At 38.4% G+C, this 16,763-nt stretch overlaps 1 protein-coding gene across 6 annotated transcripts in view; it reads right to left on the bottom strand.

Moving 5' to 3' along the window:
• The window catches only part of PARD3B (par-3 family cell polarity regulator beta), a 981,887-nt gene that overhangs the window by 99,652 nt on the left and 865,472 nt on the right, over nucleotides 1-16,763 (bottom strand). For all 6 annotated transcript variants that reach the window (XM_041737018.1, XM_041737019.1, XM_041737013.1 and 3 more), the window contains one exon: nucleotides 2,017-2,149. In XM_041737018.1, the coding sequence (XP_041592952.1) occupies nucleotides 2,017-2,149 (133 nt within the window). The remainder of the gene's footprint in view (nucleotides 1-2,016; nucleotides 2,150-16,763) is intronic.

Genomic DNA, 16,763 nt, shown 5'->3' with positions numbered 1-16,763 from the left:
TCAGGGAAAATGTCTCATGAATGTTAAGCATTTTCAGCCTTTTAGTTTGATGTCAGGAGATCACATAAAATAAAGTCAAAACAACCTGGACTGCTTAATCTAAAATTACTTGTCTTATTTTTCTCATAGGAGTTCACAGGGATGTTGAGATGGAGACTTTTCAGTGCCTTGGACACGGTGGTCTGTTTTGGTTATGGTGGAAACAACTTCCCTTTATTTCATTGCTTGTTTATTTGATTGAGGAGACAGAGCCTTATGTACACAGACTGTCATCAAAGTTCATACATTGAAATCAATTAAGTTTAAAATGGAGTACATTGTTATCTAAATTGCTATTCCATGGAAATCTTTCTCTTCTGTCACTGAGAGTCTAAGTGACCAGTTGCCCCATCGCTATAAATGCCATTCTGTTTAATCCTAACCTAACATGGGTAATAAAACCAACAAAAAGCTATTTGTTACGATCTACAGTTATGAAATGCCTATCTCTGGAAGTGGCCAGAGCCATTTGGTTGGAGGCTGCTAATTCTTTCTTTGCATTTCTGATTAAACTCCATCATACGAGGGAGAATCTACTGAGCCTAGGAGTTTCAGGTACTTTGCAAGACAATGGTGGGTACTGCAGCTGGCCTTCAAACACTCGTATAAAACTGAGAGGGGCTATGCCTGAGATGCTGCAGCACCGAAGTGAAAAATGGAAGCAGTCATCTTGGTTGCTGGACTCTCCCAACCCTGACCTCGTGAGCATGAATATGAGTGTGAAAATCAGGAAAGGAAACTTTCCTTTAATAGATTTGTCCTTCAAAAGAGCTGGTGTCTTTAGTGGCCACCAGGGATAAAAGAGTTCCTTATGTGCTTCTCAAAACAGCACTAAAAACGACAGTAGAAGGCAGTAGCCATCAAAGAGGATGAGTGAGAGCTGGCATCACTGCAAGGACATCACTATTACCACGGACAGCTCTGGTCCAATAATGTTAGTAATGAGAGCCAGGATTTATTGAACACCGACTCAGTGGCAGGCACCCATTCCTAATATGTGACATGTACTTTAATCCAACTCTAAGTACTCTCTGGTATTTTTGTGGATGCCCAAAAGTTAAGTGTGTTTTGTTCATACAGCCTTGCCTTGAAAAAGACAAGAGATTGAATCATACTATCCTGAAAAAACCCACGAAATCTTTTTAGAGGTCACAATAGTCTTTTCTGTTTGCAAACATCGAAGGATTTGGCAAAGACAACCCTCTAATACAAAAACTGTTCTTATCTCTAAATAAAATTATCTGGGGGATCCCTGGGTGGCTCAGTGGTTTGGCACCATCCTTTGGCTCAGGGCACGATCCTGGAGTCCCAGGATGGAGTCCTGCTTTGGGCTCCCGGCATGGAGCCTGCTTCTCCCTCTGCTTGTGTCTCTGCTTCTCTCTCTCTCTGTCTCTCTCTCTCTCTGTCTCTCTCTCTCTCTGTGTCTATCATGAATAAATAAATAAATAAATCTCTAAAAATAAATAAATAAATAAAATCATCTTAGTGTACTGGTAAGATCGGCAAAATGGGAATTATTCAGGTGCAATATATAAACAACTGGTATCTCTGAAGATAGCCATTCTGAAACTTACGTCTAATATCCTTTTCCAAAGGAGAGATAGCTTATGTTGCATGGTCTGTTAATGCTTGCCCAGATTCTGAAACCCAAGTGATGGGAGGCAAGGATTAAGGCTCAGTAGATTCTTTGTCCTCTTTAAAATATCGACCATCTGCTCCACCCTAACACGTTGGTATACAAGTCCAACAGAGAGTAAATATGAAAGCAATTAAAATAAACTACTGTGCATTAGTGTGGTTTGATTTATGTAAACAACTTCTGTGGGACAAGATGGCTGTGGTTTGGGTAATGTTCATATCTGCAAAACTCAACCTAAATATAACTTGGTATGTATAGAACATTCTTGGCCATGTTCTTCTGCTAGAAACTATCTCAGTAGAGATGAATTCAATGATAAGAATGAGGCATGGGCTTACCCAGTGGAGGTCATAATCTAGCCTTGCTCTTCCCTCATCGTCTTCATATAAGGTGAATCCTTCCCTCCGGGCCTGATAATATTCTTTTCGTAACTTCTGGATGCGGTCAGTGCTTCCACTTGTAGGACGGCCACTGTAAGACATAATCAGACAAACACAGTCACACAGTATACATCATCCTGGAAAGTTACTTTTTGATCTTATTAAAGGAGCTGACATCCAAATTTGGAACATTCAATAATGTAATTCAAATATGCTAGGAAAACTGTAAAATCAGTAGTAAAAGTGAACAAAAAATGGTCTTTATGTAAATACATTTAGCTCTAAGGGTCAAAACATCTGACTTGAGATTAATAAATGCCTTTTGAGTGAAAAGGTAAGGTAAGGTCCTGACCTTTAGAGCAATTAAAAGAGCCGTCACTTTTTTCTTATAATCATATCCACAGAATTTGGTTAAATTTTAATGTAGTTATTTCATTTTCTCAAATAAGAAGTTGCCAATTTGAGACCAGTTGTTTGACCTGAAGATTGGATGTGACACAGAGTTGGCAGGTGCCAGTCTTCATTTCAATGACACTGATGAATTTTTGTTGTGGGGAGTAGCCTACACATCAGCATGTGAGCACACAGGGCATAGGAAAAACAAAGAAGGTGGAAGCCACAACAAGAAGTAAGAAGAATACAAAAAAAAACTGGTGATAGTAGAATATGCCATCTTTGTTACTTGTCCAAGATTCTCCTCTCTTTACTTTAGTCACTTCTTTCTCACAGGAATCACATTTTGTCCAGTGATTCATCCATGCAACCCCAAACTGGTCAGCCAACGGCCCCTTTTAGCTTGGATTTGTCATGATTGCTTCAACAGAATCAACATCATGTGATACAATTCAGAGCCAGGAAGTAAGAGGAGAACATTAGGCACATTCCGACAATTGTTCAGCTTCTCTGGTTCATCTGAGGCATAACTGAATGTCCTATCATGCCAGATCTTATGTTAAGATCTGGGAAGGTGAAAACAAACAGTTTATAATCCTTGTCCACAAATAGCACATGGTCTGGGAGGGAGAGAACTGAAGAGGATACAGAAGACTACAACCCATGTGCTTGCTACAACAGCAGTCTAAAAAGGGATGGTAGGAGAGAGAGACTGCTTAAACTGACAGGGGAGAGCAGGGCCATGGAAGAAGAGCAGGGAAAGCACCACAGAGAAGGTGACACCTTAGAGTCTTGAAGGATGTATAGGTGCTCAACAGCTGGACAAGTGAGATGAGGAAATTTCAGGGAGAGAGAAGGGAAATATGAAGGACAGAAATGAGAAAGCATCTTGCTTTGGGGGAATGCAAGCAGATCAATTTGGGCAAGCAATGATCCTCAATTTCTTTTGTCCTGGCTCACCCACATCTCAGGAAATATATGCTCCCTTCCCTTTCTCATTTAGGGAGCTAGTTAGGATAAAGATGAGTGCTGGGACTTCAGGGATATTTTGAAATTAATCTAATAAATGACAGAAGTATATCACTTGCAAATATTGGTACTCGAACTCAATTCTTAGCAACTTGTTAATCATAAGGACACTTGTGTTTGATGGGTAGATGAGAATCACTGCTCTAGTATGCAGGGTATATGTGAAGGGGCAGCAAAGAGGGACAGGTGAAGCTGAGAAGAGGAATAAAGGGATCCATTGTAAAGAGCTGTGCATGCCAGAAGATCCCCAAGAATGACAACTGAGTTTAAAATTTAAGTGAGGGATCCCTGGGTGGCGCAGCGGTTTGGCACCTGCCTTTGGCCCGGGGCGCGATCCTGGAGACCCAGGATCGAATCCCACGTTGGGCTCTCTGCATGGAGCCTGCTTCTCCCTCTGTCTGTGTCTCTGCCTCTCTGTCTCTCTCTCTGTAACTATCATGATTAAAATAAATAAATAAATCAAAAAAAATTTAAATGAGATTTCACGTTAAAGGAGATATCTGAAAGCAACAGAAAGAGTCATCTAGTATTTTGTGAAAAAGTTTTGAAATTAGACTTTTAACTAAAAAGAAAATGACTGAACATCTTTTGGAGGAAACACATTCTTCCCAAACTAGATTATAAGTTAATTGTTGATGTCTTACAACAGCTTTACAAAGTTAGCACAGGGTTCTGGGCTCCCTATGCATTCTACAGGCACTCAGTAGCCGATGCCTTTTATTAAGAAAAGACAAACCCTTAGGGATCACATATCTTTCTTTTTCTTCAATATGTATTTAAAAACTCTCAAGATTGGGATGCCTGGATGGCTCAGTGGTTGGGTGCCTGCCTTTGACTCAGGTCGTGATCCCAGGATTCAGGATCGAGCCCTGCATCACGCTCCCTGTGAGGAGCCTGCTTCTGCCCTGCCTGTGTCTCTGCCTCTCTCTTCGTGTGTGTGTCTCATTAATAAACAAATAAATCCTTAAAAAAAAAAAAACCTCTTAAGATAGTTGTTTCTTTACTATGCTTTTCTTAAAGAAAAGTCTTTCAAACAAAACAGCAGAATGAGACCTATAAATACAAAGAACATTATGATGGTTGCCAGAGGAGAGGGAATGGAGGGATGGGCAAAATAGGAGATAAAGGCTTCCAGTTATGGAATGAGTAAGCCATGGGGATGGAAGCACAGCCCAAGGAATATAGTCAATGGTACCGTGACAGCACTGAATGGTGATAGATGGGGTCTACCCTTGTGGGGAGCACAGCACAACATAGTTGTTGAATCACTATGCTGTGTACCTGAAACTCATGTAATATTGTATGTCAATTATTCTCTAATAAAAAAACCTTGAAGTTTTTGAGCATTTGATAACAGTAAGATAACAGTAAGAAAAAAATTGGAAGGTCCAATTTGCTTTTCTGAACCCTGGGAGCACAGCTCTATGTGGACTGGCTTCCCTTCCTCTTGAGGACTGTGAGCTAACTATGGTGCCTGTATGCAATGCATAGGTTTCTGCTGATGACGTGAATGTGTGAGCCAGGCTAAAACTCACCAGATGAGTTCAATCAACACAGTGCAAACATTGCATACATAATCTATTAGTTTACCCAAAGAAACTGAAGCACTGAATTCAAGCAGAATGAAGTCATCAGTAATAAAAAAAAAAAAAAAAAAAAAAAACAACCAACAAAAAACCTGATAAGGCACTGTTATAAAACTCCCCATAATTTTCCTACATTTGTGGTGGAAAAAAAAATCATACTCAGACTATAAACTATTCTTCCATATGCCTATAAATACATAAATTTAAAAATATGGGTTTGATCAGATTTTAGTTCTCAAATAGAAGGAATTGGGTAAGAATACAAAATCAGCTGTTTAGGATTCAGAAAATCCCCTATGGCTGACAGGAACATGACTATTTACTCAGAAAAGAAATCTGGCCTCAGAGAAAAAAACCGGAAAAAAGTCTAGAAAGTCATGGACCATCTAAGTGCAAAACATGCTGTATCTTCTCCCTTGTGCGAATATTTTAAAGAAACTATGAGACATGGTGCAAATGTTTCATAATGACTGCATCTCACCCTTGTCTCTTTTTTTCTCTCCAGTCTCATTTTGCCCTTAGTAACTGTATCAGGCTTTCCCCCCTTAATTATATTAAGTGTTTAATATAATAAAATCAGGAAGAGCAAATTCCGATTTCATTTTTCAGCTCTTCTCTGAAGATAATACACAATTACCATCAAGTCAATAAAAATGATAGGCATAGCTACCATGACCGAAGCAGTTAATTGATCCCATTTTGTGTTGAAGATATAGAAATTTGAAGAGAGACATAAAAACACCTTAGTCATAATAGCAGCAATAATTATAATAGCTATTATTTATGGAACACTAATATACCAAATACATTGATACAGGCTGTTACTCCATCCACTTTCTGCCCAGAGCAGATCTAAATAATCAATTACAGCATTCTTTCCTGATGAGCCTAGACATGGCCTTAGAATCTTTCTCAACCCAGAACTTCAGAAAGCCACTACCAATCTACCAAAAGATTCTTGAGAAGCTTCAGAAGTTCCATCAGATTAGGATGTCACTCAAATAGCCTTGGGAACTATATAAAATCAGTCAAGGTAGCAATAATCCCATCTTTAAATTCCTACTTTGAAAACTAAGCTTTCTGTATTATTTGTTCACTGGATGAAGTAAAGGTTGGCCATTCTGACAAAAAAAGTTCCTAGTCCACCTGTATTCATATGTAGATGATCAGTGCCACTCTTACGCTTTCAATGTGCTGAAATTTTATGTATAATTAAATCCAACAGTATAACCAAACAGATTTATATTGTAGTGACTTTGTGTAAATGATACTGCCTATGTCTTTAAAGGCAGAGGTAGTTAAATAGGCTCTTCTTATTACACTTCAGAGCTGGACAGAGTTTAAAGTTGTAAAGGAGTTCAGAAACCAGGTCCTTTCATTCATAGCAATATATTCCCATATGCAGTAAACCTATAGTAATACATTTCCATATGCAATAAACATCACAGTAAGGCATTATCTGCTCCTTTGAAATCTAACCTTATTCTTCTTACTCTTCACATTCTCCTCGTTTACAGTGACCTTAATTGAAGTGCATTTTAAAAGTGAGTGTTCATTTGTGTCTGCCAAGGTCTCCTCCCATTACTGCTGCAGGCTGGAGAAAAGAAACTAACACATATTAAGCTCCTATGATGCCCTAAGCATAGTATTTATGCTTTACATACTTCGCCTGCTTTAATCCTCAATCAAATTTGTGAGGATGACATAGTGACATTTTGCAGATGCCGGCATTGAAGCTCAAACAAATAGCACGACTGGTAGATGGTGGACCAGGAGTTGTGTGACTTCAGGACTAGTGTGATTTCTACCATAACATGTTGCCTGCAAGAAAGGCATTAAAATGCAGCCGGCATTTTGTAGCAGAAGTTCACAGGCATTTCAAGGCAGAGGGAATTTAGCAGAGCACGTTTATAGCCATACCTTTTGATATTCTTTTATTTGCGCAGAACTTTGCAATAAAAATAGAAATCGAAGTCACTAAAGTAGTAGAAATACATGCAATGAAGTCTGTATTCATTAAAGCATGATGTTGGAACAATTGCAGGCTGAGATTTCTGGGTAATTAATATTACATCTCTAACAGGCTTATGTGGGAAAGTGATATAAAAATGAATGGGGTGCAAAAGGGAATCAAAAGACAGAGATCCTACATGAAAGTGAAACTCTGGAGCAAGACCAGGACTGAGAGGCAGCCAGGGCTGCTCCTGGTAAAATTCACCACTCACTGCATAAGAAGGAGTCGATCCCTAGCAATGAACCATTGCTGGACTTTGAATTAATCTGCAATGAATCTGTGTGTATACTCAAGTGGGCATGCATGTAAATACATGCACCCTCTGAGTCAATTGTATATAACTAATTCCAAAGAGCTGTGTCATTTTCAGATAGCCCTGAGATATGTGGCTCTCCATTTTAAAGAAGAGGTGTTTGACTCCAGTGAGTACAGCCCTCATTTGTAGGTACCAGCCTGGGGTCCAGAATGGGTGATGTGGTTAAGAAACAGTCCTTAGAGAATGGAACCTATAACACCCACCTGGATGTTATAAAACTTACAAACTCACTGAATAAAACTATTTAAATTAGATGAATGCATGTGAACAATAATCAGTAGACTAGGGAGTGTTTTTGAGTTTGGAGTTTGATAGAGTCTTTAATTTTTTATAGTTACTGTAAAAATGTTATTTTGATGCTTATCCATAAAAAGTTTAATTCTATAATAATGATGTTAATCTTTCTATATTTACAAAGGGGTAGAATTTTAAAAGTTTTCTGAAAAAGGATTAGCCTCCTAAAAGATATGGTGCAAAGGGAAAAACCTCTGTACCCTTTAAGAATGCCAAGATGCTGTTCTTTTCCCCCATGGGAAGGGGTGCTGGTTTTGTCTTTTTGCATTTAAGGACCAAAAAATCATCACAGTTTTCAACTTCAAATTTCTTAGTACCATAGTTCTGCCTCAGAAAACAGGGCATATATATACATATTTTTTTCAAAGTGTGAACAGAGCCCCCAAAGTACCTGAGATTCTGTGGCATTTACACTCTTGATGACTAAATATAATAAAACCCTACTATCTATATGCAATATTATTTTACTTGAAGTCCTAAACTAGGTTCTAGAAAAGAATATCCCCTTAGAGACAGATAGTCATAGATACAACTGTTGACTTATTTTCTGTTGGTGATAAAGATTTCTGTCAAATGAAACAGTTGAGAGATTCTTATAAATGCACTCAGGATCATTAATTCAAAAGCATTTTGAAGATTTATGGAAACTATAGTCCAACAGCACTTATACTAATATCCTACAGATTAAATATTCTACAAATTAAATATTCTACAGTGAAAATACACGTAGATAGCGGGCCCGTATATACTAAAAGAGATTTAATAATAAATAGTGGCTTTTAATGGGGCTTAATTCTGTAGAATTCTTCAAGTGATATTTTAGTTCTGAACAGTTCTGGAAATTATCCTGTATAACTATTCAGTGAAAATTATGATTAGATAAATTCCCTATTTTCTCCCTGCTCCCAATTTCTTATAACGAATACCTATTTTTTTCAAAGGTACATTGACAAGTAAGGTTCTGCAGTTTAGCCCAGTGAAATTTGGGGATCCATATCTGACTACCTATAAACAACATTTGGAATTCTTTCTAATTTCTTTCCAAATTTACCATCACTATGTATGATGGTTGCCCTCATTTACATTATTTTTGCAGAAGAATTTCCTGCCCCAAAACAAGAAAATGCCTTTCCTCATACAGACATTTAATTTCTATCAGATTTAAGTCATCTTGTTAAGTAAATAATTACTCTAAATTACCCTCTGCTTACCACAACTGCCTAAAAATTCCTGTTAAGAGTAATGAGTTTAGAGAAAGGGTAAATAATATTAAAGACAAAATACAATTTTCACATCTAAAATCTCCTCTTTAGGGCAGCCCAGGTGGCTCAGCGGTTTAGCGCTGCCTTCAGCCCAGGGCCTGATCCTGGAGACTCGGGATCGAATCCCACATTGGGCTCCCTGCATGGAGCCTGCTACTCCTTCTGCCTGTCTCTCTCTCTCTCTCTCTCTCTCTCTCTCTCTGTGTGTGTGTGTGTGTGTCTCATGAATAAATAAAATCTTTTTTAAAAAAAACCTCCTCTTTATTTTGAGGCCTACTTTTGTTAATTATCTCTGACAAACTATTTAATAGACAAAGAATCAACACTTAGACATCTTAAGAGACATTAGATATCATATAGAAAACTGGTGGAAGAATTTGGGAAAAAATGTGCTTTATGCTAATATATAACTTTGAAAAGTATATATTTGTATACATTTCTTAAAGCTCAAAAAAATGACTGTTTATGTAAGGATCCTGTGGAGAGGATGGTCCAGGGAGGTTGATAAGCAAGTAAGGTCATAAAGAAGAAGACAAAACCACACACAATGATGTATTAGCTCAGCCTGTAATCCTGAACATGGTCCTTACCCTAGCCATCCTGATGCTGCCTGTGGCATTTGACCTAGATGCAACAATCTGACAATATGACTTGGCCTACCTGGGCTCCTGATTTTACCATGGCAACCTGAGTCTGACCTTTTGTCTTTCTCAACATGTTTTCTGTTTTCAGCATCTGTTCCCTTTAAGATCCTTGTCTTGGTATTTCCATCCCTAGCTTGGTGGAACTGGCCCTCTGACTCCTAGAGCTTGAAGATTTGTCCTGGAAATCTTAACCCTGGACTGGACCTTGACCCTAATGAATCAAACTTTAGTGGAAATAAAGGCCCCTTTCCCTTGGCACTTTTGATTGCATAATGGTAAGCATTTCCACTCACACCATGAACCACAGCTACCATTTACTGTTGAAAGTAATCTCATTGATGCATGAAGGACAACTTTCTCCCCTGTGATTGATTGTTGTGACTGAGAATCTCACCAGATCAATGTCATCTCCTTTTCTGATAAAAGGCATTGCTCTACCTTTGCTCTTTATCACTTGAGACAATGTGAGGCCCCTCTCTAATCAGAACATTCTGCTTCTCTATCTCCATTTCTAGCAAAGGTGGAAATTTCTTAGGAGTGACACTGTTATTCACGATTCAACAACACACAGGTTATTATTCACAGCTTCAACTCGTCATTATAAGCCTGTAACAGATAATTGCATTATTCTGATACTGTACAATGACCTTCTGGCTGTGTTCAAATTTCAGAAGCCAGTTTTGCCATTGGCCATAAAATATCCATTTGAGTTATTCATATTTTGAATAGTATTCTAATATATTTCCATTGCAGTACAGGGTTTCTGAGCCTTAAGTGGTTGACACTGTGACTACTGGACACACTCAAAGTTATGTATAAGCATATGGTACGCATTGTCTTGAAATATTTTGCCAATTTTATTAACAATACAAAGTATATGCAGGATCACAGAAGGAATTTATCAAGTATTTCATATGGTAATTTTGTTTCTTAAGAAAGATTTTAAAATGTGGTTGAAAAGTTCACACTGAGGGCAGGAAAGTAGCCCCTCATTTCTACTCTACATCTTTGCAAAACAAACATGCATAGATGCAAAGAAAAATAGATTTGGACCAGTCTGGAACTGTGAATCCACTACATCTTCTGTTAAAGATGATAAATAAACCATGTTCTATATTATAACTCTTGTAGGTTATAGCTGTTCTTACATGGCTGAGGGATAGTGACACTGCACCATTTAACTGTATTTCACTGATGCACGAAACCTTTAAGTTTAGACAAAAATGAAGGCCTGGGGGCAAACAACAATTTAAATAGTGATCGTGTTCCCATTGGCCCTTCTACATAATGAACATGTGATTCTGGACATGAACTGAGTTGGTTTCCCTCAGCTGGTGTCAGTTCCTAAGTGTCTCTCACTTAGGAACGCCTTTTTTTTCCCCCCCCCACTTAGGAACTCCTAAATGTCTGCTTCACTTTGTGCTCAAGATAATTCCAGCATTTTAAGATAAGCACTACTGATACAACATGGCCCCTTATATGCAAGCCAAACACTTCATCTGGTGTTCAACCAAAGGAATAGCTATCTGATGCAGTAATAAAAAACAAAACAAAACTGTGTTGGATGGGTATAGTGGAAGATTACAGGTAGGATCCAATATAGCACTCTCCAAAAGTGTTTTTCAAGGTTAATTCTGACTATATACAACTTTTGTCTCCTGTAATGGCACCAGAAACCAACCTTGAGACATGATTGCACATTAAACATTTTAAGTTTTCTCTCTCTCTTTTTTAAGATTTTATTTATTTATTCATGAGAGACACACAGAGAGAGAGGCAGAGACACAGGCAGAGGGAGAAGCAGGCTCCCTGCAGGGAGCCCCATGTGGGACTGAATCCCAGAACCCCAGGATCATGACCTGAGCCAAAGGCAGATGCTCAACGACTGAGCCACCCAGGTGTCCGAACATTATAAGTTTTCTTGAACAGTTTTATGGTCCTCCCCAAAATTAGTAAGACATTGATAAAAAGGTAAATGGAAGAATCCTATAAAACTTGTATTATTTTAACTCTCAATCACATTCTTGAGTTGAACAAAAATGACAAATAGAAATAAGCTTTTGTTGCTTATACAGTACTTGAGCAAATTAATGATAGTACACATACGCACACGCATATGCACACACACACACACACACACACACACAAACACACACTTTCCCAAAGAAATTCTCACCAACAATTGCAGGACTTGCAAGATAAAATCATTATATTCTAGGCTTAAGTCAAACACAGCCTGAGTTTTAGGAATACATATCTGACATTTAGATGTGGATTAAACTTTCAGGGTCAATTCTGGGAAAAATGAGCCTTTGTGGGCTGCAGACCAGAAAACCTTGGGACTTCCATAGGCTCCTCTGAAATATGTTCCTCCTCAGAGGAAACAACATAGAAGGTCTGTCTTCTCCCAGGGGATCATGGAATGCCATCAAAGGCCACTGATTCCCGAGAGCTGGACACCTAGGTCTTTCCTTTCAGACAATAAGGAAATAAAGCCTAATCAACTTTAGAATTTTAGAGATTTAGTGCATGAATGGTGGTTTTTTTTTTTTTTTTTTTAAATTTAGAGGATAATATCAGTCAGGAAAGGCTATTGTATGCTGTGGTAACCAGATGTCAGTAGATTAAAACAGCAATTATTTACTCACATTTTTCCTCTTCTAATATAAGATTTTGATAAAATAATTAAAGTAACATAGGGAAATAAAGTATTTAAAAAGACCCAAGTTTTTCCATTGAAAGAAGCTAAAGATTATGATTAGCAGCTCATACGAAATATCAGGAGACAGAACCTTCTAAATGCATGTGGTATATAAGGTAGTCCTTCCCTTCGTACCCAGTAAAGGGATATATAATAAATTGTCCAAACAGCCACCATGAACACATGGGTCCCATAGGGATGTGACTGTGGGACAGATCTTCATTATCACATATATGCTGCTAAATCATATGAGCTCATAAACATAAAATTTGCTATGCAGTATTCTGATATGATTAGCATAAAAGCAATTAAGTCCAGGAACTTATTAAGAACATGTTTTAATATTACCTTAATTCCTTTCGTTCCTTTTACACCTATATTCGCAAAGGCTGAGCTCTTCTGCAATTTTAAATAGGGTTAAAATAATTACCCAATCCAAACAGATTCTCAGCTTCAAAGAGCCACATGAAAAGTTACCATATACTTAGGTCCCAAAGGGTGTCAGATCCAAGAATATCCCACAGCTCTCATTTACCTGGATGTAAAATGAGCTCTGGTGACCCTGTAACCTCATGCTGACCTCCTGACATGAGGGATTTATGGGATAGAGACAACTTACATTATCATCTCCTATGGACAGTTTTAGTTGTTTTTAAAAGATGTTTAGATTCTTATAAATCCTTTTTAGGAACATAGTGACTTTCTTTTCAGAATGGAATTGAAAGTAGTAAGTTGGTATCAAACTTAGATCATCAACTACCTTTATAAAGTTTTCTGATAACTCCCTGAATGTTTTCAGATGTATACATTTATTTAAGCTTGCATTTATTTTTTCTTAAATATTGCTGTGTCCCTGGCTCTGGTGATGTAATGGTGATTAAGACCCAGACCCGACCCTCAGGGATTTCATAGTCTTGTGGGGGGAGATGGAGATATAAGTAAATAATTACAGTGCAATGTGGCAATTATTCTGAGGAAGTATCATGAAGGATAATGAAGTTCTGCAGTAGCTCAGAGGAATGGTGATTAGCTCTGCGTAGGGAGGCCAGGAAAGGCCTCAAGGAGAAAAGGAGAGCAAGGATAAGGAGAGGATGACTGGACATGCCTGTGGAAGGCATACCAGGTGTCAAGGGATGGTAACATGAAAGGGCACATGGTCAGGTACAGTAGAAGTGTGGAAGTGGGTGGAGAAATTCTAGGAAACGTTGCTGGTAGGACTGGAATAGCTCCATATGCCAATCTTTCCAGAAGGGATGATGATGGGGGAATCACTGGAGGATTTCAAATAGGGTAGAGCATCATCATCAGAATTACTCTTTCTATCAGGAGGACCCTGGGAGAACCTTACTTTCTCTGACTTCACACGTCATAACTACGAAAGGAACCAGTTGAGCTCTGTGGGTATTTCTTGTACTTAAATTCAATCACTTTTTGGGTATGTATAGAGTTCAAGTTACATGGTTGGCCAAATCACTGGCAGAAGTCATCTTCTATTTCTATTTCCCCAGTTGTTGGGTACTGTGCCTAGAGGACCACTTTAGCTCAAGGCAATGGGACACTGAGACTTTCCTTCAACTTGAAAACTGAACATTCCAAAACCAGAGCTCTTGTTTAACCAGGAACATTAACTGGTGATGAAGCATGACGCATTGTTAATATAGTGATAAATTTCCCATTAGGAACAGGGCACTGGCTGCCAAATCAGGGGGCAAAAAGTCAAAAAAACAAAACAAAGCCAATGAAACCAACCCATTATGGGTTGACAAAGACTTTTATTTTCACTGGCACTTTAAGGGAAAGTAGTCACAGAATCTTAATTAATAAATAGCCATTCCTCCATTCAGGCGAGGTAATGGTAGTGCCTGAGTATCTGCCATGGAGCAATTTGTAGCTGTCTTCTTGATCTGAAAAGTGAATGAGTCGTCGACTATCAAAGAAGAGGGGAAATTAGGCACTATGCTGCTGACAATTGAACTCTATAAATAACCCACAGTGAAAATGAATAAAAAACATGCCTTCCCCCAGCTTTCAGTAGCCTCTCGACAGAGTGACAGTTGCTAGTTTTTTCAATAAACATGATGTCAATTATGCCTTTTATCCATCATGGCAAAGTCACGTGTGGGGAATAATTGAGTATCTTTTTTTTTCCCCCGGCACTTCATATAACAATGCTTTTCTGTTTTATTTATACCATACTGAGGCAAAGCAGCTGTCTAATCTGTAACCTATACGTTGCATCAACCCTCTCCCTTCTTATTTCTTCCCTAGTTCCAAAAGCTTTACTAGCAACCGAATTTTTGTCAGCTCTCAATTATCTGCAGAAATAGGAGGTTCAGAAGGACATGAAAAATAGGCACTACGGATGATTTCGAAAACTCTCATTTAAACCAACAACTTTAGTTTCTTTCCCAGTGAGTGTTTTCCCAGAGCTGTAAACAATCCCCCAATTAATTGACTTAAGTTGCACATTCTTTTCCATGCCCGGCCCCTCATCTGGTTAAGGTACTAATGAGCAGAAAAAAGGCCAAAAGGCAGGCAGGACTTAGAAAAACAGAAGTGCTATGAAGACTCAAATGGGGAAAACAGAATTTGGATGGTTGAGAGTTAACGACCCAGGAAACATTCCCCTAAAGGATTTACTGTGTTCTGAGGGAAATGTAACTTTTCAGATTAAAAAGTAACAGGTATTGGTTTTCTAAGTGGATAAACTGAAAGCAAAATGAGATGTGGGCACAGTTAGAGAGTTAATGAGTGTTCACATATAGGGCTAAAAGAAGCTTGTGGGTGACTGTTTATTTTTCCTGCATTATGCTATTTGTCCTGAACTTTATTACTATTCATTCCCCTAACAGCTATTTTTTTCTCCCTATTTGTAGATGTATCAAGTATAGTCATTCAGATGTCATCAATTCATCATTTGTTAAAGGAACAAATGGAAGGAAAACTGAAGAACATGTTGAATGGCATTGCATTATTCTGTGCATTCCCCATTAAGATGAAAGAAGGAGGTATCACATTTTCTTTGAGATAGATCCTACTCAACAACAAAATCATCTTTTATCCAAGTGTAAACAAGCCGACTACCTAGAAGCCTTTTTCCCCCCTCCCAAGTTCTACATAAAATATAAGCCAGAAGGCTTAAATTGAATCACTATATTATTTCTTTATTTATTACTTACCTTGACATTTTTTTACCTGAATGCTACTATATATCTAAGAGAGCTTCTAAATTTATAAACTACAAAAAGAAGGGGAATTATTTCCTCTTCTTCAAAGAAGCTTTTTAATACTATATCCAAAATATCTGGGGAATTGGGGGGAGAAAAAGGAGAGCGGGGAGGGGGAGGGGCCAAAGAAAAGAGCTAATGGTCAAAATGCATCCTTATAATAAAATGAGCTTCTTAATGGATGCTCACTACAGGAATAACATTAATTCAGTATTAGGACTTTCACTGGAAAAATATGAATGTAATTTATCTTTTTAACTGTCAGCTGCATTTCTAAAGCTCCGAAGTCTGTAGCTTCCAGGGGCCTTTTGTCTTTCTGCCATGGCAGGAATATCTTGGACAGCTGTAAGAGCTTTCTAAGCCATCTTTCTCAAAATCCATTAGCTAATTCAAGGAACCTAATTAGAGCTGCCATTTTGATGGAGCATACTGAATGCTTAGTACAAACTAGTAACACCATCAATGTTTATTAGAAATCACAAAACCCAAAGTGCTCCATTCCCTATGAATATTAATGGGAATAGAGCAAACAAAATATTTATTAAAACATATGCTTAATACCATCACGGTTTACAGACAGATATGGAAAGAGACAGAGAGAGAGAGAGAGAGGGAGAGAGACAGCGGCGTGCACACTTGAATTTGAAGGCATGTGCCCATGAACACACAATAAACCAAGATTTATATTTAAGCAGCATGTAATCATTATTTGTATGCCCCTCCCACTTATGTCCCTTGGTTTTGCACCCTGGAATTCAGCAGCTCACAGCTGGGAAGACAGATGTAAGTCCAGAGAAGTCTGAAGAAGGGGGTGGAGGGAACCTTTTTTTTTTTTTTTTTTTTTTTTAAACAGCTGCTGAGTGCCACAAATTCTTGTCAGTGGGGAAATAAGCCTTGCTACTCTATAAAATCAGCAGCATGGTGACATCAGGACTTTCTACCCTCATCTAAATGAGGATATCACCAAACTAATGCAGCTGGCTGTTATCCCCTGTATCCACCCTGGGAGAGTTTCTCCCAGGGTATGGCTCTGAAGTAAGTGGTGCCTGAAGCTTGATGTAATCCTGCTGTTACACAGATTGGGCCCCCATTGCCCGTGTCAGCACAGGTACAGACACACTCCTACAGACGCCCAGAAGATTCTATTCCTCATTTTCTTCTCTCAGTAGCAATGAAAACATTTGCAATAGTTACTGTCTGGTAGTCCCTATTACCCTTTCAAGTTGTTGCTTTCTCTCT

Source organism: Vulpes lagopus, chromosome 22 (assembly GCF_018345385.1).
Source record: "Vulpes lagopus strain Blue_001 chromosome 22, ASM1834538v1, whole genome shotgun sequence".
NCBI lineage: Eukaryota > Metazoa > Chordata > Mammalia > Carnivora > Canidae > Vulpes > Vulpes lagopus.
This window is presented reverse-complemented; position numbering and strand designations above follow the sequence as displayed.